At 36.3% G+C, this 23818-nt stretch overlaps 1 protein-coding gene across 6 annotated transcripts in view; it reads left to right on the top strand.

Annotated features, from left to right (window-relative positions):
- Positions 1-23818, top strand: part of PDZ-GEF (PDZ domain-containing guanine nucleotide exchange factor) — a 294638-nt gene that overhangs the window by 82999 nt on the left and 187821 nt on the right. For 5 of the 6 annotated variants that reach the window (XM_074172118.1, XM_074172115.1, XM_074172119.1 and 2 more), the window contains exons 2-3: positions 2282-2877; positions 4462-4545. In XM_074172118.1, coding sequence (XP_074028219.1) covers positions 2612-2877; positions 4462-4545 — 350 coding nt within the window. In that variant the 5' untranslated portion in view covers positions 2282-2611. Of the gene's footprint in view, positions 1-2281; positions 2878-4461; positions 4546-13870; positions 14307-23818 lie in introns of those variants that run through there. The other variant, XM_074172122.1, reaches the window with a different exon arrangement.

A 23818-nucleotide genomic window follows, 5' to 3' on the forward strand; every position in this document is an offset into this window, starting at 1 on the left:
GAAGCAGAAGCCTTTCTGGGAGAAATGTGTAACTGTTTCAAAGGGCAAACTGATATTGCACTACTATGATAGAAAAAATGTAGTGCGGAGTCGGTAAGGATCGTTGGTACTTAATAAAAATAAGAGCGATCGTCTATGAGCAACTGCTCAGCCATGGATAAGCTGATGTAACTTCTTTATGACAGCAAACGCAACAGTTATCAACTGACCACGATTTTTATAGAAAAATCATCTTCAGCGATGGACAGCAATGGACAAGTTGATGTAACACTACTATGACAGAAACAAGGTAGTGATAAGTCGGTAAGGATCGTTGGTACTTGATAAAAATAAGAGCGATCGTCTGTGAGCAACTGCTCGGCCATGAACAAGCTGATGTTACACTACTATGACAGCAACTACAACAGTTAGCAACTGACCATCATTTATATAGAAAAATCTACTTCAGCGATAGACAGCAATGGACAAGTTGATGTAACACTACTATGACAGAAACAAGGTTAGTGATAAGTCGGTAAGGATCGTTGGTACCTAATAAAAATAAGAGCAATCACTCCATGCAGCTAGTGAGCATGGAGTAGTTGGCAACTGACGCAAACGTAAACAAATCTATTTTCTCCACAAAATGAGATAAATATTGCATCATGTAGACCTCTATCATCTTACGTCAATTTCAGCAGAATTTCTCTCAAAAAGCAACAAATTCTTGCAGAAAATACGAAAGCGCTGTTATGAACCATGCAAATGTGAACAAATCCAGAAGTATTTCAGAACTGCCTAATAATTTACATAGTGTGCCATCTAGTGTTTAACAGTGTAAATAGCGGTTAACGCAGGTTATCTGAACATATTTTAGTGGTGCAAACTGTTTCTCTGCCAAAAAGTGCTCTAGGTGAAGCATTCTATTTGAGACAAATTGGATACTACACATTCTGTATTGTCGAAAATAATGGGTGGAATCCCGTTTTCTACACTTGGACAGAGGACCAGGTTGGCAGGGGCTGCACAGAAGTTGGCTCAGCACTACTTAATTTTTTAGAAAACGTTGAAATTGAGAAAGACATAGTAGAATTGCGTTTATTTTGTGACGGCTGCGGCGGTCAAAATAAAAATGCGCATATAATTCATACATTAATATTTTGGCTACAACAAAATACAAAAAATATAAAATCTATTACTCTCATATTTCCTACCAGTGGATAGAGTATTGTTGCAAAAAGAGGCCAGTATTAAAAATGAACAGCAGTACCACGCACTGTATAAAGAAATAGGGAAAATAAGGGTATTAGGTGTTGATTGGATGCTTTATGACATCAAAGGTCTGGAAGAGATTTATAAAAAACTTCAGAATCATATACTGAGATATACCAAAATCTCGACAAGCGAGGAAGTTCTTCAAAAAATTTCGCCTTCAGTCTTCTGAAGGCGGAATTTAATGATGACTGGCGAACAGATCCTGAACTAGCTTGGTATAAAAGTATCATTGATGGCAATATAATTGGAAATGCTACACAGAAGATAGAAGAAGATAACGTTGGAAATATAGGTCCAAGAAAGAGGTTGTGACTATTTATGTGAAGAAGATCCTGCGCTTCACCTTTAATGTTCATGACATTTTCCCAAGTAGGAATACACGTTTTTGTTTGTTTGTAATGTTTTTCTTGGGTGATTTAATAAACATTTTTCTGCTTAAAACGAATTTTATTATATGTCAGTCAAAAGAGAACAATTCCAACAGGCTGGTCAAGCAAAACGGTACAAATCCTCACAATTCAAGCAAAAGTAAACAAATCCATATCACTATATCGAAAAACTCCTCTAATATTTTACAAAAATAAAATAAACATTGTAGCATATGTTCTGATATTTAAAAAAAAATTAACAAAAATGAAAATCCAAATTTTTCGAAAATTGTCGCTGCAGCAAAAAATATCGTTTCATGCAGATATATTTCAAATGGATTTGTTTACTATTGCGTGGATGCTCCTCATATGGAGTGAAAAATTATCTAATAATCATTATACATCACAACCCAGTGGAATAAGTATTTATTGAGACATGGAGCTACAATAATTAGGACAAAACATTTTATACATCCTAAAATATCATGTAGTCATGGCAACATCATTAACAAGTAATATTCCAATTATTACTTTCAATCCTATATACCTTTATGTATTGTCATTTTGTATTTTGTATCATAGGTATCATTTTCGTCATTATTTCTTAATTGTCACAGTTATGTTTACATAATTACTACAATCATTCATTTCTTTTTCAGTGTACCAATTTCCAGAAAGCTTCACTGAACTATCAAGTAGGGAGTAGTGTGAAAGTAAATCAAGAATATAAGTGAACAATCCATAAATCAAATTCTTTACATTCTTCCACCCTCCAAGAAGTCAGAGCCTGTCAGATATCAACAGTGCCATCTCATTAATGAAGAATCTCCAAGTCAACTATTTCTAGATGAGATCAGGGACAAAAGGATACGATAATATACCCAACGTTACCATCTAAGTGCCACAATAACTCCACACGAAAGCACATTCTCGAGCATAAAAGAAATACCACAAATAACGAACAACGTTTCACCTCCAGTGCATCCTGTATGCGAGAGTTCGAATTACGAGCGGCGATCGAGTTTTCGCGCGATGGCATGGTCTCGCCATCTCGCGGCGGGATGACGGACTGGGAGGGGATGTGGATCAGGTCTCTAACGAAACCGCCGTCGTGCAGATCGCTGCAAGACCTTCAAGTTATTTATTACGGCCTCAGCGGATTGGAGGCGCTACAGACATTGCGGGACTCGAGTTTACGTGCTTTGTGTAAGGCGGTACGATACGAGAAGCATCTTGCCAATGACGTGCTTTATTAGTAAGTATTTCAAGTTTATCATGATGTAGATTGAAATTTTCCTTTTCTGGTTTGATGAAATGACGAGAGAATGGAAATGTTTACTAAGGAAACATTTGTCAGTACATTTTATATAGTCAACAATAAATGAATTTGAAACCCTCAGAAAGTCAATTTTTGGAAGCAGAAATATAAAGCAAATATCTTAGGGGATTTCCAAAAAATAGAAAGGCTTTAGATATTACATTTTTTTGAATATCTACCCAACTAAACTGATTGTACTATTTCAAGACCTCTTTCAAACGAATACAATTTCATTATTTTGTTAATAGAATCAAATTTCAATTTAAAAACACTGTCTCTTCAATAATATATACAGAGCTATTCAAATTCGTTTATGTACATATTACCGAAACATCTCGAAATATGAAATAAAATTTAATTTCTCAGTATGAAGTGAACGTCTATGATTCAAAAACTACAAGAAAAAATATAGGTCCGTATTTAAAAATTCAAAGTTGGGGGTGGCCCAAGTCAGATGACACCCTATATAAAAGATTCATTGACATATTCTGATAGCCCACATCAAATGCCAATAGCAAAATGTGGACAGATTTTCTATAAAAAAAAAATCCGAAAACTAATTAATAATTAGGGGCAAATACTCCTTCAGAGCTCCAGGGCCTCCAGACTTTCAAATCCAATGGTATTAGCCAGAGAAGTGGTAGTTTTTGAGGGAATCTACCAGATTTTAGGGTGAAGTTCAGTTTGTAATTTATTTTCATGACAACAATCAGAAGCGTGGGGCTGATTTGTGTTCCCCAGCAGATATCTCAAGAAAAAATTGATCATTTTCACATTCCTCGAAAAGTGTCTCCATGTGGTCATTATTATTATAAACGGATCAAAAAGGGTTGGAATAAAAGTTTTTTCTTTGAGTAGCCTGGTGGGTGATTTTTCCTTGTTTATAATGTCTACACTAGTGGTAGATAAATATTCCAGATGATCTTCCCATGGTGTATGTATTCCCCCCATGTCACAGACCAGATTTAATATCTATTGCCTCCCAGATCTGATGAGTCTTTGAATATCCCTCAAATTCCGGGTATAAAGTTTCCAGTGCTGAACTCTGGAACAAAAATGAATTTGCTGTGAGCTACGAACAATAAAGTAAAATAATTCCTGTTTCTTATTCATGGAACACTATTATGAAATATTCCAACGTCTCACATATGGTTAGTGAGCATACTTGTACAGTGTAGGGAGTCTCAACTCCCTACACTGTAGGTTAATGGACTGACTCCTATCAGAAAACAACTACTCCCCTGGCTAATACCACGAAGGGCGTTGGATTATATCCAATAATTGAAAATCTATTGCCTCGGTTGTATAGCCAACAGCATATGCAGCGAAAATCCTGTCGGATATAATCCAACGCCCTTTGTGGTATTAGCCAGGGGAGTAGTTGTTTTCTGATAGGTCCATTAACGTACAGTGTAGGAAGTTGAGACTGGCCCGAACGAATTGTTCTTTTAGATGATTTGTTCCCACTTCTTTTGCCACATATAATCAAATGGATTAATAGTGGGTACTTTTTTCTTACAGTACTGGAGAATTATCAACATGTTGGTACATTCTGCTCTCAGGATCAGTTTTCATCGATGGATCAATGTTCCTGCCAAGATCCAGGTGAGAATTCAAATTTATTTTCTTGTGAAGAATTGTGGAATTGAACATTTATATGCCGATAGTTTCAAAGCTTTCGCCAAAGTCCAGATAAATTATGATATGTGAAATTATACATTTCTCCCTGTTATATTATACTTGTTAATTTCTAAAGTTCTTCACCGAGTCCACTTTAATTCGATATTCATTAATAATAATGAAAGTTGTCAAAACTCACTCAGATAAATTGAAAGTTCATTATTCAAATAAGTATTATTCTTAGGCACTGTCCTTGTGCCTTATCTTGCCTTATCTTATCCTAATTGGCCAAATTCCATAAGGATTGAGTGGAAGACGGGTTTTCATTTCATTGTTGGCATCACTGACTTTATGTCAGTTGCTTCAATTCCACCATTTTCCAATAGATGGCGGCACATATAATTTTTGCGGTCTAATTTAGAATTGACCATATTCGATAAGGAGTAAGTGGTAGCCAGGTTTTATCCTTTATTTATCGCCTCTAAACAATAAAATGGTTCGAATATTATTTCAAATTTCCTAATTGTTTTGACCAATGACAGCTATAACGGAATTCATGATTGCCAACCCTACCATCATTTATTCGTTATTGAATATGGACAATTCAACAACTTACTATTTTTATCTGACAATTAGCTCAATTGTCCGTACTAGTTTGCTTAATATATAAATGCCACGTCTTTGACGCTCTACGGTCTAGTATTGAATCTAAAATACATATCCAGCACCATATAAAAACAGCTGCATAACAATAATGGGAGTTTTTTGATTAACAGTATTGTATAATGCGCTATTTTAATGAATCACATCGACTCATGAAAAATGTATTAACTAGATATAAAGGGGCCAATTGAATTATTAGATATGTTGAACTGCTAATTCGGTGGGAATCCCCAACTCGAATCACATAGAAAGCGATTAGAGGATTATAAAATATTGAAATGGTTTACCAGTCACGACTTTTTCAATTTTCTATCATAATATATGCCTCAGATTATGAGTATATTCATAAAATCTGAAATAAGTAATTATTTCAACGTCATTAATATTATACCACCCATCAATCATTGGAGTTTTTTGTGCATAAGTATATTTATTACCATTTTAGGAATCCTCTTTCATGAAATTTCAGGGTATTGTTCTCCCTACGATTAAAACACTGTGGGCATTTGCGTTTGTAAATTTACATGAATTCAACTGATAATTATTCAATTATTGCCAAATTTCAGAATATATAGAGATAAACCGCAAGATGTTGAATAAATTACAGACATCAGTTTTGATAGTTGTCTACCAAGTCTAGTTGAGTCATTAAAGTTAGCAATATTATTTAGAAAATACATACCGTTGGCCATTTGAAACCGAATGAATAAACAAATGCGAAATTTTAAACCACACTATTTTGTTGGAGTCACACAAAATCACATCTACAAACTATCCCAAGAAAAATGTTATTCATGTCATCATGATTAATTTGCCAACTTGAGGAAGCCTACGAGTGTAATTGGCATACATTCTTGACTCTTGATGCGAAGAAGTAACATTATAAGTACTTTCGCTTAATTACTACACATAAAGTCGACCACTTCTTCATTGGTGAGCCACTGTATTTAACAATTCATTCTTTGTCATTAGGAAGTCGATTCATTCATTTTGAGAATTAACGTTGTTTTATAGAGATACACAAACAGAAAAAACTTCGAAGGCGAACTCAAAAATAAAGTTCTTGAGATGGTTAATAGTAATAATGATAATGGGTTTTATTGATGGTTCCATACAAACCAATCAAATGGCAGGATTCAATATCTGCGTATGATAAATCATCGCAGAGATTGCTCTTCCTTTCAACCGTTAGAACAAAAGAAAAAGATAGAAAAACAAAAAAAAAACAGTATGCTATCGAGAACAATGCAACAATTATATACAGCGAAATTACATTTTTACATACATTTTGTTGAGCTTGGAGAATGGTTGATTGATTTCGACATAATTCGATTAGTTGGATCTATTTATTGCAAGAAGATATTTTTTTATCTTTCATTTAAAGCTTCCTAATGGCAGAGGTTTATATTCAATGGGTATCCGATTACATGAGTAGGCAATATGACAAGTGAAAGATCCGCGAAATAGAGAAGCTTTATGCTGTGGTATTGTTAAATGTGTCCTGAAGATTGTTCACGTCAGTTCTAAAGGATATTTTTTCGAAAAGATAGACGGGTTTTCTTGTTTCAAGGAGTTTCGTTTGAGTTGTTTCGTCTGAGTTCCATATTCAAGTAACCCACATCCCCAAACATATGGTAAATGAGACTAATGCATGCATTCTGGAGCTTTTGGATTCTAAAACTGTCACTCTTCAAAATTCCCCGACCATACACCACGTCTGCGTAGTTGGCATGTGAAAGAACTAAAGCATCGCAGAGTATATATTTTTTATTCAAAAATGCTTTGCTGGAATATATTATTAAATGTGTGTTTTAAAACGAAGACTGTTGTCAAGATATAAGCCCAAGTTTTTTGTAACTCCTTCCAAGGGAAGTTCTGTTCCATCTATTACAATATTCAAGGCCAGAACGATTTCTCTCCGCTGTTCTACCAAAGAGCATGCCATTAGATTTAGATGCATTAACTGATAGGCAAATTTTAGTTGACAAAGATAATAACAAATCGAGATCGGTATTAATTTGCCTTAGGGCCTCGTTAATTGAATTCTCGTCGAATTCCATGTACAACTGAGTATCGTCGGCATAACAATGCTTGGTTGTGAATTGCAGTGACCTATGAAATTGAGATGTATAAAAAACGAACAAGAGAGGTCCCAGTATTGAACCTTGGGGAACACCGTTTTTAATTTGTATTGAATCAGGTTTTTTGTTATTATACACAACTCATTGAAAACGATTGCGAAGGTAACTTTTTAGTAGTGCTACAGTATGTATTGAAAGCCCTAGGTAGCCCAGAATAGCAAAGAGGAGGTGAAGGTCATGGTCATTATCATGTTTCTGAAAAGATGGGAAATAAGATGCGTACGAGTTACGCCTTGACGCGGTGACAATTTTTACTGAACAAAGTTCGAGCCTGCGTCCAACATGGACGTCGTTCCATGAGTAGAAGTCACTATATAACCTCTGAAGAATAGTTTTTAGAATGTTTCATATTATTAATAACATATTTTCAAGTTGTAGGTTTCATCTCCTGATGATGCTAACTTGCTTAGCGAAACCCGCGTCGAGTATAAGTATTTTTGTTCTGGTGTGGAAGCCAATATTTACTTGTTTTGTCAAACATAATATTGTTTCTCCGCATCATTTCTTAAACTGTACCTGCATCAAATATACGAAATCTGCCTTCTCTTCATGACCAAAAACTCTTCCAAGGTCGAACCCAATTCGTCATATCTATAAAATATTCCTCGAACTACAAACTCCCACGTTCTCAACCAGGTGGCCATAAAAAGAAGGAATTCGTGGGATGAACTTTGTTTTCTAAAAGTGGGTTGGTTAGTTTGCATTTTATGTATGCGGTTCTAACGCCAGCATAACGGATGGTTGCACAGATTTTTTCGTCAAGGTCGTTTTTACTGGACGAAATGGAGCTTGAACAATGTTTGTGTAACACGGACTCAAACAGCTAATTCCACATGCTCGATAAATAGTCGGATATGGGTGTTGAGTAATAGAGCACTGGAGTGTTTGTAGCGTGAGCAGACGAGATTTCGAGAGTTCTTCGTGACTACTCCTTAATAGGGTAGATTTTTACCGAGGATTTCCTTTCATGTGTCGTTAGGAGCTCTCAAAAGTAGATAAACAATACTACTCAGTTTCTGATGGTGAACGATCAGTAAAAACAAAACTCTTTCATCGGAAAAAAGGTATTCCGGAAAAAATACTCTGTTTTTGAGATGTACCTATTGATATAACAGTAGACTTCGAGCTATCACCCGCCAAACTTAATGGTTATTGTATTAGTGGTTTGATAGCTTTAACTCCGGCGAAAAGACATAGCCTGTACGTTACGTTGAACACGGTGTAAAGGATCCAAGATTTCGTATCAAATCTAGCGGGTATGAACACAAAATGCATCTAAAAAGTCACAATAGGCTTGTTCTGGTTCTCTACCCGGACTGTTCTTAACAGTCAGAAAACAGTCACCCAACTGAATACTGAACATTTTGTCGCGTTAACTTTTTCAGTCCACAACTGACTCACTGATTTTGGACGATTCGAAACAGTACTAACTGAGAACCAGAACAAACCTTGTGAGCAATTACAGATTCGAAAAATATAGTTCTTCAACTGACAGTTCGCCCCTACTTCTCATAGAGTCATATGTTTACTGCTTCTACAACTTTAACTTAAATGAACTGGAGTATGGGAACAGTAGAGGACGATCAAGGAGGCTGTATCTCCTGGATTGGACAATATACCAGCTTTTATACTGGAGATATCCGCGTTTGTTTATACCTGCGACTTGAGAAAACCCCACAAGAAGATGTCTTACGGGGTTAAATCATACGATCTCGATGGGCAGTTCACATCAACTTCACGTGAAATCATTCGTGCAGAATATCCAATGTGGCATGTAGCGCCGTCCTGTTGAAACCACATGTTGTTGGTGTCCAAACAAAATTGGTTATCACCGACCTAGTCCAGTCCATGTCATGGCTTGGCAGGTACTGTGTGCTCTGACCAAGCATCTTGATTTCAAACAGGTTGGAGCCCAGCTCCCTTACCCTTTTGGCTGATTTTTGTCGAAGAAGGATAAATGAGTTCATGACTGAGGGGATATTAGCGGTATGAAGGACCAATGGGTTCATGACTGATTGATGACGGCATGAAGTCCTTAGACATCAGTACCGCCTTTCACGAGGTACCCCTACCTGGCTGGGGTGGGATGGATGAAAAATGGGGGCCTCATTCGACAGAGTGTCGGGTCCTTCTATATCGGGAGGGGTCGTCTACAGCATATTCTATAGCTTCCCTAACTAACGGATTTTCGTGAGTTTTCGCGCTATCAAAATCTCTGCGGGTGGCTTCATTCCGCACGAACCAAGGATCATTCACAATCATCCTCATCAGCTTATTTTGCACGGTTGAAGGCCTTCGAGATCTCTAACAGTAGTATGTGCACTTTTTTATTAGTGTTCAACTCGTGGATGGTGTTTTCGACCAGCCGAAGAGCTTGTAACTCAGTGGAGTGTTCTCTCCTGAAGCCAAATTGTTCATCAGGCAGAACATTTCGGTCCTCAACTTCTTCGTTGAGCCTTTGGAGAACGACTCTTTCAGCCAGCTTAGCCGCCGACGAGCCTGCGGGTGACTCGCCAAAGAATGGAGATATTATACTTCGCCGCTTGTCCCCAGACGCCTGAAGCATACATGATGACAGGCTTGAACATCGTGTTGTAGGTGGTGATTTTGTTCTTTAAACTCATTTTTAATTTTCTGTTGATCAGAGAGTACAGACTTGCTTTCCGACCCTCGATCTTTGGTTTAACGCACATAATATGCGGATTCCAAGTGAGCCTACGGTCTATTAGAAGGCCGAGGTACTTTACCCGCGCTTGCCAGTCAATCTCCCTTCCAGAGATTCTCACTTTTCTGGCCGGAGAAGATAGCAATCTTTCCATGGTTATCGCCTGAGTCTTGTTCGGGTTCACTCGGATTTTCCAATCGAGGTACCAGCGCTCGAGGTCGTCCAATGCGCGTTGCATGTAGACGACGCCGAGCTCTCGACCCATGGAAGACGAGAGGAGAGCCGTGTCATCGGCGTACAGGGATATCTTCACAAGCTCGGACCTCGGAAGGTCACTGGTGTAAAGTGAATACAACGTCGGAGAGAGCACGGCCCCCCGTGGCACTCCAGCGAGGATCTCTGTTGTCGTAAAGAGAGCCCTCTACTCTAACCTGAAAAATTCTGTCTTTCAGGAAAGACCCAATCCATCGGATCAGATCCTGAGGCAGATCTAACGCGATTAATTTGTGCAGACCTTCGTGTCATACACGGTCGAAGGTCTTCGAGATCTCTAACAGTACTATGTGCACTTTTTTATTAGTGTTCAACTCGTGGATTTCGTGTTTTCGACCAGCCTTAGAGCTTGTAACTCAGTGGAGTGTTCTCTCCTGAAGCCAAGTTGTTCATCAGGCAGAACATTTCGGTCCTCAACTTCTTCGTTGAGCCTTTGGAGAACGACTCTTTCAGCCAGCCTAGCCGCCGACGAGCCTGCGGGTGACTCGCCAAAGCTCGTCATACCCAGGCCCGAAGGATTCCAAGAGCTTCCCCCACCTTCCGTTTCGGTGATCAATGATGGCCTGTTTGACTTGATTGGCCATCCTGCTTGCCGCAAGTTTATCTCCTGGGAAAAGGTTTCGTTGATAGAGCCTTCTCAAGCGATTTCTCTTTCAAATCAAGGCTTTGATACGAGGGGGAAGCTCTTCACACTCTTCCCTGGAGGTGCCGCTCGAAACGCATCATTCACAGAAAGCTAGAAACGTTCAACTGCCGCGTCGAGTTCGTCGGTAGAGCGGAGTGCCTCAGGAGAGGCACGCATCTCTCCGAGCTGGGTTGTGAAGATATCCCAATTCGTCTTAGATCTCATGTGATAATCAGGGGAAGGAAGATCATCGCCCAATATCAGGATTACTGGATTATGATCGGAATCTAGTTCCGACAGAACGTAAATTTCGCTAGTCAGAGAGGCGTTTCTGAGAAGCGCGTTGTCTAGTACATCAGGCCTAGTCTGCCCGCGCTAGTACCTACGTAGGCTCATCTGGTCACTTGGAGATTCTTTGGTTACTTCATGGTTCATTAAGCGTCCCACGAGTATCTAGAGGACATACAGTGTCCTACATTAGCTAACGACTCTCTACGACAGTAGGACCCTCGCTATCTTGAAGGTCCCCTTAGTGATCGTGAGTGGCCTCATAGTAATGAACCCTCTCGGCGAAAATTCACACATCTCATAGGATGGAGCCATTATTTAGGAAGACTTTTAATTCCACGGGATACACTTTACCTAGCAAGGGTAACTACGACCCCCGCTGCAGGTGTAACTAGTAACTACAGATCTATCAGCTTAGTATGCGTTTGTTCCAAAATAGTCGAAATAATTATTTTTGATGCCCTTCACCTTCACTAATAGAAAATCGAGTGATTTGATTGACCAAATATGATTTTACACTCGGCAGATCAGTAACAATCAACTTGCTTTTTTTGCTTGATTGAATGGATCCTTCACTTCCTTTGTTTGAAGGTGGTTGACAATTTTTCATGGTGAATTTCATTAGTTCGGACTTCCATTATCTAATGTAATATGTACTATGATTTGAAATCCCTGAAAGAACAAATAAAATTGAAAATATAAACAAGAAAACCCTTAAATGAAATTACAATAAAATAAAAATAAGCAAAAAAATCAAAATTGAACGATTGTAATGAAATGAAAATTAAAAGATTTCCAGCTCAGTTACTTCACGACGTTGCGATTGTTAAAATCCACAATCGTCTGGAGTATTCCTCCGAGAGATGACTACTTATAGGTTATTCGAGTGCTTTTACTTATCCCCTCTTCCCTCTCTCCGCTTAACCGGTTTAGAGGGAGATGACCCTTTTTTGCTTGATTATGAATGTTCATATGTTGCGTATCTCTACACTAGCTTGGCTGAATACGTCGTTGGACATATGCAGCTGCTTTAAACATACTCCTAAACCAGTATTTCTCCCTGTGAACGATCTATACGCTTGGATGATATGTTGATGAGTCAAAACATGCTCTGCTATTCCCGATTTGCTTGTTTCCCCTCGCTGTGTGCTTCTTTTGCATTGCCGAACACAAAAGGAGCACACAAACTACAGTTTATTGTAATCGTTTGAAATTGTCCTCATAGGACGAAACTGCAGTAACGTTAGTTACAAATAGAGGGGGTATAAGAACATGGAAAGTTTCATTTTTTATTTTTAATACCTAATTGTATTCATTTTTTGAAGTGAGCCACAGCATTTTCATAATGTTATAAACCGCCACCAATCATAATCGGCTCTTGCTTCCTGATCAGGAGCAATCGAAGCACCAAACAACAAAGTAGCATAAGCTACAAATAGAGTTTTTTAACAAATAAGTGAGTATATTCAATTTAATTTTTGTAATATGTAAAGGAAATGTGTGAATTCATGTTGTAAATTTATTACCAACCAAAGAAAGTACCATTTACACGATGATAAATACGAAAGTGGGCCGTATGTTTGTTTCCTTTCAAATGATTGAGTAAAATTAATGAAATTCGACATCACATTTAGCATATTTGGATTTTTACTTTCCGTCATATTGCCAATAAATAATAACAGCCATTGGAGGGTTTGCAACAAATTTCCTATGGGTGTTATCCTCGAACATTGTTAGATTATTCGCATAGCACGATTTTGCATCTATTGTAGTCTGTTTATTTCATTTTGTTTTAGAAAAAAACAGAATGGTAGAACAATAATTCAAATGTGGAAGGATTATGGAGTTGTAGACTAATAATTTAGACCACTGGCTCATATATGGGAAACATCTTCTTGAATAGTTGATTTTGTAAGCTATCATTTTGATAACTTGATTAGCATGTTCCTTGAACGTCAAGTTGCTGTCAATAGTTACACCCAAGTACACGAATTTGTTTACCTTCTCTATATCACTGTCATTCAATCGTAGAAGTAGGTTTTTATTATTATGATCTTTATATTTTCCTAATAACATCCATTTTGTTTTATTCACGTTCACGCTCAGCAGATTTGCAGAGCAATATCTATACACCCTTTCAAGACTAGTGTTTATAGTATCAACACACTCGTGTACACCATCACTACTGAAGTACAGTCGGCAAATGAATGAATTCTACATTCTTCTTCTATGGTGACAATGTCATTTGAATATATGAGAAATAATAATGGTCCCAAAATAGACCCTTGGGGGGCACCTATATTATTTTGCATTTTATCCGAATAAACTTCCTCTAGTTTCAACTTTTGCTGTCAATTGCTCAGATAATTCATGATCCAGTTTAGTGCGGTTCCATCAATACCTACGCTTTTAATATTTCTAACCAGTCTCCATCTATCTACAGTTTGCCCTTTGAAGGTCAAAAAATACAGCAATGGTATACTGATCCATTTCCGCACCTTTATTCACTCTACTGTTTATGTAATTTTCTGTGAAAAGGTAACTGAACATCTTTCAACCTGCCCCGTATACTAAACGATTCGATCGTACCTTGTTGCTAGTTCGTGTGTTGACGAAATTCTCCGTTGGTGCGCCACGGTCGTCTCACTCGCCTTTTTGCGGCATTCGTGTCTTCTGTTGAATGAGCGAAAGAAGTCGGTGGTGTTTTCGGGTTCTGTCACATGAATAGGATGGATTGTTTATGTTTTTATCTAAAATTCCGGAAGTAACCTAACATTTCTAGTTTTTTCGTGACTCCAGTGTCAGTTATCATAGTGTCTTCGGATCAGGACAAGAATTTCGTGCTTTCTTTCGTTAAACTACTTAAATATGTCATTGAAAAACAAGACTTTCGCTTTGTACCTGTGAAGAATGTAACCACACTTAGTTTTATGGATAATGCTCTGAGAATTTTGGTGGTGACCTGTGGACGTGTTCTGTGTTAGGATTTTCTGTGTGACTCATTTGGATACTGTTGATTTGTTTATTCTCTGGATTTTATTGTTTTCATTTTCTGGATTTTGACTACTACAGCTGGATACTTACACCATGGGTAATTACATATATATTAATTGCTTATTAAACATTGTTTTCATAGGTGATTCAACGTCTTCATGATGTGAATAATAATTCACGTAGCTCTACCTAATTTTCAAATCACAGCGTCACCTACCTGTGGATGACGAACAAAAAAAGCAGCCCTACCTTATGTGATAATGTGATTTCAATAATTTTTTTGAGAAGAATAAAACACCTCACTGTAAAATTAGGTAATCTCTCCACTTCCACGAAATACAAGGGCATCACAATGACAGCTGTCAAAATAATTAATTAAATGAATAATTTCAAATATGTGACTCGATTACAATAAAATTAGACTAATCCTTTGGAGATCGGTTTTCAAATAATATTGCACCTTCTTTTCAACTTATGCATTACTACTGGTGTCAGATTCCCTCTATATTATTTCTTGAAAAGGCGTTAATATCGAGATTAATATGCTGAAGAGCAGGGAACATCCGAAGAAAGGAAAACATTGTAAATGTACATTTTCTACACAGAAATGTGTAGATTTGTGTAGATTTGGGTTCAAAATGAACCAAAAGGTGAGAAGTCGAGAACTAGTTAAGAGATACTCCGTTACGGTGTGCGAAATGAAGTTGAAAAAGTTATTTCCCTGTCATTCAACGAAAAGTAGTTTTTTCATATAGGTTTTTATCGTCACATTGATTAAAGTAACGTCAAATCATTATCACTAAATAAAAATGTAGCTTTCAAAGTATTTAAGTACTAGAAAATATCATGGAGTTGAGAATGCTAATAGATAAATCAAGTTGAATAAACCAATTTCGAAAAAAAATTACAGGGAAGGGCCAAATTGTGTTGGCACGCCTTGTATAATATTGTAATGTACCCCGCTAATCACCCTCTGAGGTTGATGCGGTTTTGCTTAAATAAAAAAAATACCAGGTACCAGTTATGCATAAAATTTGTAATATGTTTCTGAATACATGATAATAATTTTTTCAATCTTATGAGCGAATATATTAGCTTTAATTAATTCAAAAATGGATCAAAAATTGTATTGTTATCGAGTATAATGGACTGAGGATGAACAATATTCGATGAATCGAACACGGTCGCAATATTCAGGGATTATCTTACGGCAAACAAGAAATATAGAGCCGAGATGAAGCACACTTTTAATCCTAGTTTTCACGGAGTTTTCGCCTGGGTTTTCCCCGCTTTTCACCCGCTGGATATTAAACTACAGGTTTAGGTTGATACCCTATATTGTGCAAAGTTTCAGAGCATCAGCGGGATAAGAGAATATGAATGTTAACTTGAGAACATACGAGTGGGAATCCATGTATCTCATAAGACATCCTAAGATGTCTAATGACTTGAGTCGAAGTTATTCCCGAGACCGTAGCTGAGTTGGGTTTTTCCCAATTTTATTACATAAATACCTATATAGGAAATCGTAGCATATGAGTGTGAAGTTTTCCACATCCACAAATTACACTGAGAAAAAATATCGCATTATTAGTTTTTCATTTACCGACTCTGAACATCTACCATTTTTCAATATTATACGCTTATTGTCTGAAATATTGAAAAAACAGAACAGAAGGAATACTTAACATATATCAATCTTGTAGGTACACAAACTCAATTTTTAAATATATGATTCCACCCCATTTTCACCTCCTCAGACGGCCTGGAAAACTATAACGTGAAGTTTTTCTCATCAAATCGGGTGTCAAGAATAACATATCTCAATTTTGTAGGTGAACAAACTCAATTTTTAAATATATGATTTTTTTTTCAAGTATAGTCAATGGGCATACTTGAAGACTGGCTATAAATCAAATCATCTAAAAGAACAATTCGTTCAGGCCAGTCTCAACACCCTACAGAGTAGGTTAATGGACTGACACCTATCAGAAAACAACTACTCCCCTGGCTAATACCACGAAGGGCGTTGGATTATATCCGACAGGTGTCAGTGCAGGATTCTTCACAGAAGTTATTCCTGCATATGCTGTTGGCGATTCAACTGCCGCAAAGGATTTTCAATTATTGGAACACACTTGCAGATCGGTTTCGGGCTGTTTGGCCACTCGGATATAATCCAACGCCCTAATATATTTTAATTTATCTCATCTCTCGCATGATCGCGGTATTAGGAAATTCAGGATATGTGCTAGTTGTCCTTTAATTGAACTAAGTGGATTACCGATTACTCGAAATGGGTTATTCTCTTTACAGGCTTCTGGAAATCAAACAAATTCAGTTATCCAATGGACATTACAATAATTACGTCAATAGATGATTTATTCAACGTCTTACCTAAAAATTTAAAAGATATAACATCCTTCAAACTATTCAAAAAAGAGGCGAACAAGTATGTACATAATCACCCAGAAAAATTTCCAACTTCATACTGAAAAAAAAATACTTATGTTTTGTATATATTGTGTATATAAGCACTACACATACACTGCCGAATTTTAACAATAATACCACAATAAGTGGTTATACCCCAATCGAAATGATTCAAATTATCCAATTTCATTTGAACCCCAATTTTAAATTCTCTCTTTTATCGTCTTTCTATAAAAAATGTAAGAAAGCTTCACTTACCATATTAATACAATTACACATAAGACATACAATTGTACAAATGCCACGCTGATTTAGACATCACAAAACAGGTTATATTTGCCTAGCGTGAGTCTACTTCAGTGAGTCATTTAAAAAAAACTCTGATTAATATTCATTATTTTATTTATATTATTTATTTTCACATTATTAACTGTGCTGATATTAATGATTGTATGTAAAATGGTTCTGAAAATAAAATTGAATTGAATTGAATTGAATTTCTAAATTACAAGTATCGCAGGCTTTTCAATGTCGTTCAGTACGCCTTTAAAGAAAATTAAATAGTTAGTGACGTTATTTATTTGTCGTAATACTTTTGCAAAAACGATTTCGACCCACAAAACAGTTACGTTTTTATGGAAGAAAATCTATGAGAAGCTTTGAAAGGAATGCCTCTGCAAAAGTAAATCAAATTAACCCATCAGCGACGGAGTTATCTTATTTTTCAAAACAATGATAATTTCATGTCAAAGTGTTTCGATCAATTCTAGAGATCAAGAAAATGACAACCAATTATTGAAATATGCATTTTTCTTCGAAAAATTGCCGGTTGTCATATGGTAATGCTGGGCACTGCAATGGATGAATGTGGTCTTCTGGTGCAGAATAAGTATAATAACGTAATATAAATTGATTTGATAACCCTGAGAAAATGAAAAAGATTAACTGAAAATAACAAATTTTATTAAACAAAAAACTGAAATTACAAAGAAATAACATACAACAACAACCAAACAAATAAAAAATTGAAATATTAATAAAAGCAGAAAATTAAAAAAATCAAAAAATATTATTAATAAAAAATAAAAAATAAAAAATAAAAGATTCCAAGTTACGTCACGACGTTTCGATTGTTAGTATCCACAATCGTCTTCGGGTGAACAACGTAAGTCCTGCCATCACTTTCACAATGGAGAAGTAAGTCTACAACGAATTGCCTTTCTTAGACGTATTTGTGAAGAGGACCGACACTAAATGGAAAACATCTGTATATCGAAAACACACTCAGACAGGACAGTATCTAAACCAGTAATCCAACCCCAATCATACGACTAAGAGAGGAATCATCAATATTCTGCTAGACCGTGCTTTCGGGCTCTGTAATACAAAGGAAGGTCTCGAAAAGGAACTAGGCATCATCAAAAATTACCTTCAACGGAATGGTTACTCCAGAGTGATGGTGGAACAGGCTTTAGCTAGAAGAGAGCAAGAGCTCCACAAGGAAGAGAAGCCGCCACAACCAGTACTTGTACTTCTTTCACGTATAGTCAGTGGGCATACTTGAAGACTGGCTATAAATCAAATCATCTAAAAGAACAATTCGTTCAGGCCAGTCTCAACACCCTACACAGTAGGTTAATGGACTGACACCTATCAGAAAACAACAAGTAGTTGTTTTCTGATAGGTGTCAGTCCATTAACCTACTGTGTAGGGTGTTGAGACTGGCCTGAACGAATTGTTCTTTTAGATGATTTGATTTATAGCCAGTCTTCAAGTATGCCCACTGACTATACGTGAAAGATTTCTTTCCTTTTACGAGGAATTGGGCAAATTTGGATATGCAGTTGGTTACCTCGTTCACAGGCAGATGGAGCGACGACAAACCTGATGTTTGTTGTAGTCTTCAGCTTAGTTCGAGGAATGATACTCTGACGGAATTCGATTTTCAATTATCGGAAATCATCGACTTTATGTTGATGATATACACTACCTTGCACTGACGAGTGGCCAAACAGCCCGAAACCGGTCTGCAAGTGTGTTCCAATAATTGAAAATCTATTGCGGCAGTTGTATCGCCAACAGCATATGCAGGAATAACTTCAGTGAAGAATCCTGCACTGACACCTGTCGGATATAATCCAACGCCCTTCGTGGTATTAGCCAGGGGAGTAGTTGTTTTCTGATAGGTGTCAGTCCATTAACCTACTGTGTAGGGTGTTGAGACTGGCCTGAACGAATTGTTCTTTTAGATGATTTACTTGTACTTCCTTACATCGGAGGATTATCGGAAAGGATAAGAAGGATTGGGTCCAAGTATAACATCAGGACCTGTTTCAGATCTGGGAACACTATCCGTAGCGGCCTCACGAAAACCAGGCCACCAAACGCGGACTGCGATTCCAACATTTGCATTTACCGTATACCCTGCGAGTGCGGAGAATCATACATCGGTGAAATTAAGAGGCCATTGAAAGTTCGCATTGCTGAACACAAGAAACACACACAGCGAGGAGAAACCAGCAAATCCGGAATAGCAGAGCATGTTTGGACTCATCAACATAACATCAAGTGGGCTCAAGCTGAAATCATCCACAAAGAGGAACACTGGTTTAGGACAAAATTAAAAGAAGCCGCGTATATGTTGTCCAACAACGCATTTAGCCAAGCTAGCGTAGAGATACGTAACATATGGAAACCTCTAATCAGGCGAAAAACGACTAACTCCCGCCAAACGGTCATCTCCCGCTAAAACCAATGAAGTGGAGAGAGAGGGAAGAGGAGATAGGTGAAAGCACTCGAATGACCTATAAATAGTCAGATCTCGGAGGAATGAGTCCAATTATCACCCGAAGACGATTGTGGGTACTAACAATCGAAACGTCGTGACGTAACTTGGTTTGGAATCTTTTTAATTTTTATTTTTAATTTTTTGTTAATAATATTTTTAGATTTTTTTTAATTTTCAGCTTTTATTGATATTTCTATTTTTTATTTTTTTTGTCATTGCTTGTATGTTATTTCTTTGTAATTTCAGATTTTTTTTTAATAAAATGGTTATTTTCGGTTAATCTTTTTAAATTTTTTCAGGGAAATTAATTTATATTATATTAGACAATGGAAGTCCGAACTGATGAAATACACCACGAAACATTGTCAACCACCTTCAAACAAATATCAATGAAATAATAGAAATTTTTGTAATAGAAATGTAATTGTAATGCCAATAGAAAAATATTTGTGAGAGAAGGCAATGTGGAAGAAAACAGTGGCAGTAATTCAAGAATGGAAACATCTCTGTAAAACGCTAGGAAATTACCCTACTTTCGGTACAAATGTCATTTCATCCCGAGGATGTCAACCCTCGCTAGAAGCCATAACATTTTTTTTTATCTTTCACGAATGTTTCACCTTCATTGCCTAGCCGCAGTGTACACAGAATAATTCATTTCCATTACATAACGCTGCTTGGGATTTTATGGTTTCTGCTTCTATTTTAACTCGCTCGACTACCTCCTGCTTCGTTCATAACGTAATTCTGGTGAAAATAAAAATAAATTAATAACAGAGTCTAGTCCAGTCAAGGATATTACTGTAATTCACACGATTTGTTTGTTTTTTTCGGGTTAAAAAAGTTGCTAATTGAGATTCATTTGTTAAGTTGGTTGATGATTGAAATATTTCAACAGGGTGCGTATTTTATGACGGCCATCAATTCTTATTATGTGCTGGTGTCAGTTACGCATTTCATCAGTTCATGGGAAAATATAAAAATATTCATGTAGTCTAATCAACAAGTTATAACTAAATAACTAAAAACTTTTTTCCCAATCGCCGTTGGCATAAATAATGGGATAAAAGGTATAAATAATTGGCCTATTCATTTTAAACTTCGTGGAGCCCTTTTGGAGATTTTGAAGATATATTTAGACCTATTTAGACGCAAAATATAATTCGTTCTACAAAAGTGATATTGAAATGTTAAATGAAGCCAGGGCCGAGATTTTTTAGCACAGGTGTTATACCGACCGAAAATCTTTTCTACAATTTCTTAATCATAAATCTGGCAATGAAATTATTCGGAAAATCGACAACAAACTTGAATGAGATTCAAGTAGATAATAATCACAATCCAATACGGTCAATTAACGAAGGAAAAATATATGCGGGTAACTGGGGGACCGCGACCACAAAAATTTAAGAGCACATCAGGGTAATTTGATTCTTCGTATACATGGAGCCTGTTCTTTGATACCCCCACGAAAATTATTACTCCCGTTTCTCATTTAGAATTATTACTGTATTGTGAAAATTTGTTCAGGTCAAAAAATAAATGAGTTTAATTCGACGATTATAGGGGACAGGTTCAGAAGGGTGGAATTATTTATTAGATAGGCTTCGGATGTTCTTTGTTTATGATTCAATCGTTTTAATTTCATCACTTGATAAGCGAAATTAGATTTCTAGGCTAGGTTGTTACGATAGTCCGCTATTGAAGTGATTATTACTCATTATCACCTGAATATAGGTTTATTTCGCTATCTAAGTTATGAGCGGACCATAAGATGATTCATTTCGTCACGTAAAGCTGGAAAAAGCCTTGACCACAATAACAGTTGAATATACAGTGTGACCCATTTAAGATGGAAGCACCCTTATAAAACTTACTTTTTTTAACCGATTGGAATGATTTTTTTTTGTTAGGTAGATATTCAAAAAGTCTATTAGGACACCAAATATCATGAATAAATCTCAATTTCCAGGGCCAACTAATCTTATTTTTCAAGGTCAAAAATCTAAAAAAATTACTAGCGATTTTTTTAGAAAAACTCTGACTACACCACTGGATTTGTGACATTTTCAAATGGGTAACATGTAAATTACGTTGAAATGCGTCAATCAATAAAAAAGTTATAAAGGAATGAAATTTGAAAAATATGCCGTTTAATCAACCCACCAATTCATGTTCAGGAATTTTATGAAAATTCTGTATACTCCACTGGATTCAGGATGTCTTGAAATATTACTGATCACAGTTTCATCGAAATCTGTTCGGTAATAAAAAAGTTATAAAGGAATAAAATTTGAAAAATATGTTGTTCAATGGAATTTTAGCAACGTTCTTACTACACCACTGGATTAGGGGCAATATTCAACAAAATATTATTTATTCAAATAAAATTCATGAAACGTTTACGGGAGAATCAATTTCCTTTCATAATGTATGTCGAACCATATCAATCAATCAGTTTATCACAACAAACTTTAGTGTCAATAATTTCAAATGAATCTACAAAAAACTAACTGTAAGTACATTTTTCTAATTGCTACAAACTAGCGGAAAACAATCATTTATTCACAATCAATGTAAAAATAGAAACCAAGAAGATACCGAATTGAAAAATAAATGAGTGCAATTCATATTCTGGTGGCCTCCACCAAACTTCCATCCAATTCAATGCATTTATCATATCGCTTACGAATATTTTTTAAAGTATTTCTCAATTGTTGTGGAGTTATTGCATCGCAAGCTTGCTGAATTCTGGTGCACAGTTCCACTCGATTCCTTGGTCGTGATTTGTAAACCTTTTGTGTAACATAACCCCAAAGAAAAAAATCGAGTGAAGTAAGGTCAGGCGATCTTGGTGGCCATCCAATTAATGTACTCCCCCTTCCTATCCAACGATTAGGGTAATTTTGATTCAGCCAACTCTTCACAATTCCAGCATTATGTATGGAACAACCATCTAACTGAAAATATAAATTTCTTGTTTCTGCAAGGGGAAGTTCATCTATTGCGTCCGAAAATTCATTCCTTAAAAATTGTAGGAAAATTGCGCCATTCATGTTGCCGTCGAAAAAGAATGGTCCAATTATCCTTTCATTCAGTATTCCACACCAAACGTTCACTTTTTCTGAATACTGCCTTTTACAGTTTATCACCCAGTTAGGATTTTCAGTGGCCCAATAGCGAATATTTTGTGATGAAACCACTCCATTTGTTGTGAAACTAGCTTCATCACTAAATAAAATTTTCTTTAAAAATTGCCTGTCATTAAGATACTCGCCCTGGGCCCATAAGCAGAATTCCAATCGTTTTTCTTGATCACCTAGTTCCAGAGTATGTAAAAACTTTGGTTTAAGTGGCCTCAATTTATTTTTCTTCAGACATCGCCTAACATTCTCCCGAGGTAAGTTTAAATCTAAGCTGGCATCCCTCAAACTACTATTTGGATTATTTCTGAAGTAATCTAATATAGTCTGGTTATTTTCGTTCCTTCTTCGTATATTGTTCTTTAAAATATATGTGGTTACTGCTCCAGTCCGATTGAAAACTTGGTTTATTTTATGTACCGTGCTGTTACTTATGGCTGGACGATTTGGGTGTCTTTCATTGAATATTCTAGTTACTTCTCTTTCAGTCCGGTAATCATCACCGGAAAGACGTATAATTTCGATTTTTTCTTGAATTGACAATTGAGCCATTATCTGTTTTTATTTTGAAACACAAATTATTCAGTTCACTAATGGTGCGTAACAAAATGACAATTTAACAAAATGACAATTCATGCGCAAATAAATAGATGAGAAACTGTAAGTCACAGCTTACTTATTTATTTCATTAATGCATTCTGAATAACAGACAGTTAAAATTGCAAATCTCATTTTTTGCTATTCAACAAAAGGAAGAAATCACAGCTGATGTTACCTACTGGAATGATAATAATTATTATCCATTGCATATTTTTTTCGTTATAATTTCTATTGGGTGTACATTAGACTTGTCTTATATTGTTGAAATTGTTTTCATGAAGATTAACCAGGAGTTCTCTCCTGATTGTACTTGTTTATGTATCCACTCCACTTCGAGAAATACCTATAGACTATTTTTACCATCATGATTTTCAGATGTTATAATTGTACGACATTGCAATAATCACCCCAATAATTTTTTCAATAATCAACAGTGGTGTAGTAAAAACGTTGTTAAAATTTCATTTTACAACATATTTTTCAAATTTCATTCCCTTATAACTTTTTTATTACTGAACAGATTTCGATGAAACTGTGACCAGTGATATTTCAAGACATCCTGAATCCAGTGGTGTATTCAAAATTTTCATAAAATTCCTGAACATGAATTGGTGGGTTGATTAAACGGCATATTTTTCAAATTT

This window comes from Leptinotarsa decemlineata, unplaced genomic scaffold (genome assembly GCF_025532065.1).
Source record: "Leptinotarsa decemlineata unplaced genomic scaffold, Ldec_3_MD MMD2_tig00000035_RagTag_RagTag, whole genome shotgun sequence".
Lineage (NCBI taxonomy): Eukaryota > Metazoa > Arthropoda > Insecta > Coleoptera > Chrysomelidae > Leptinotarsa > Leptinotarsa decemlineata.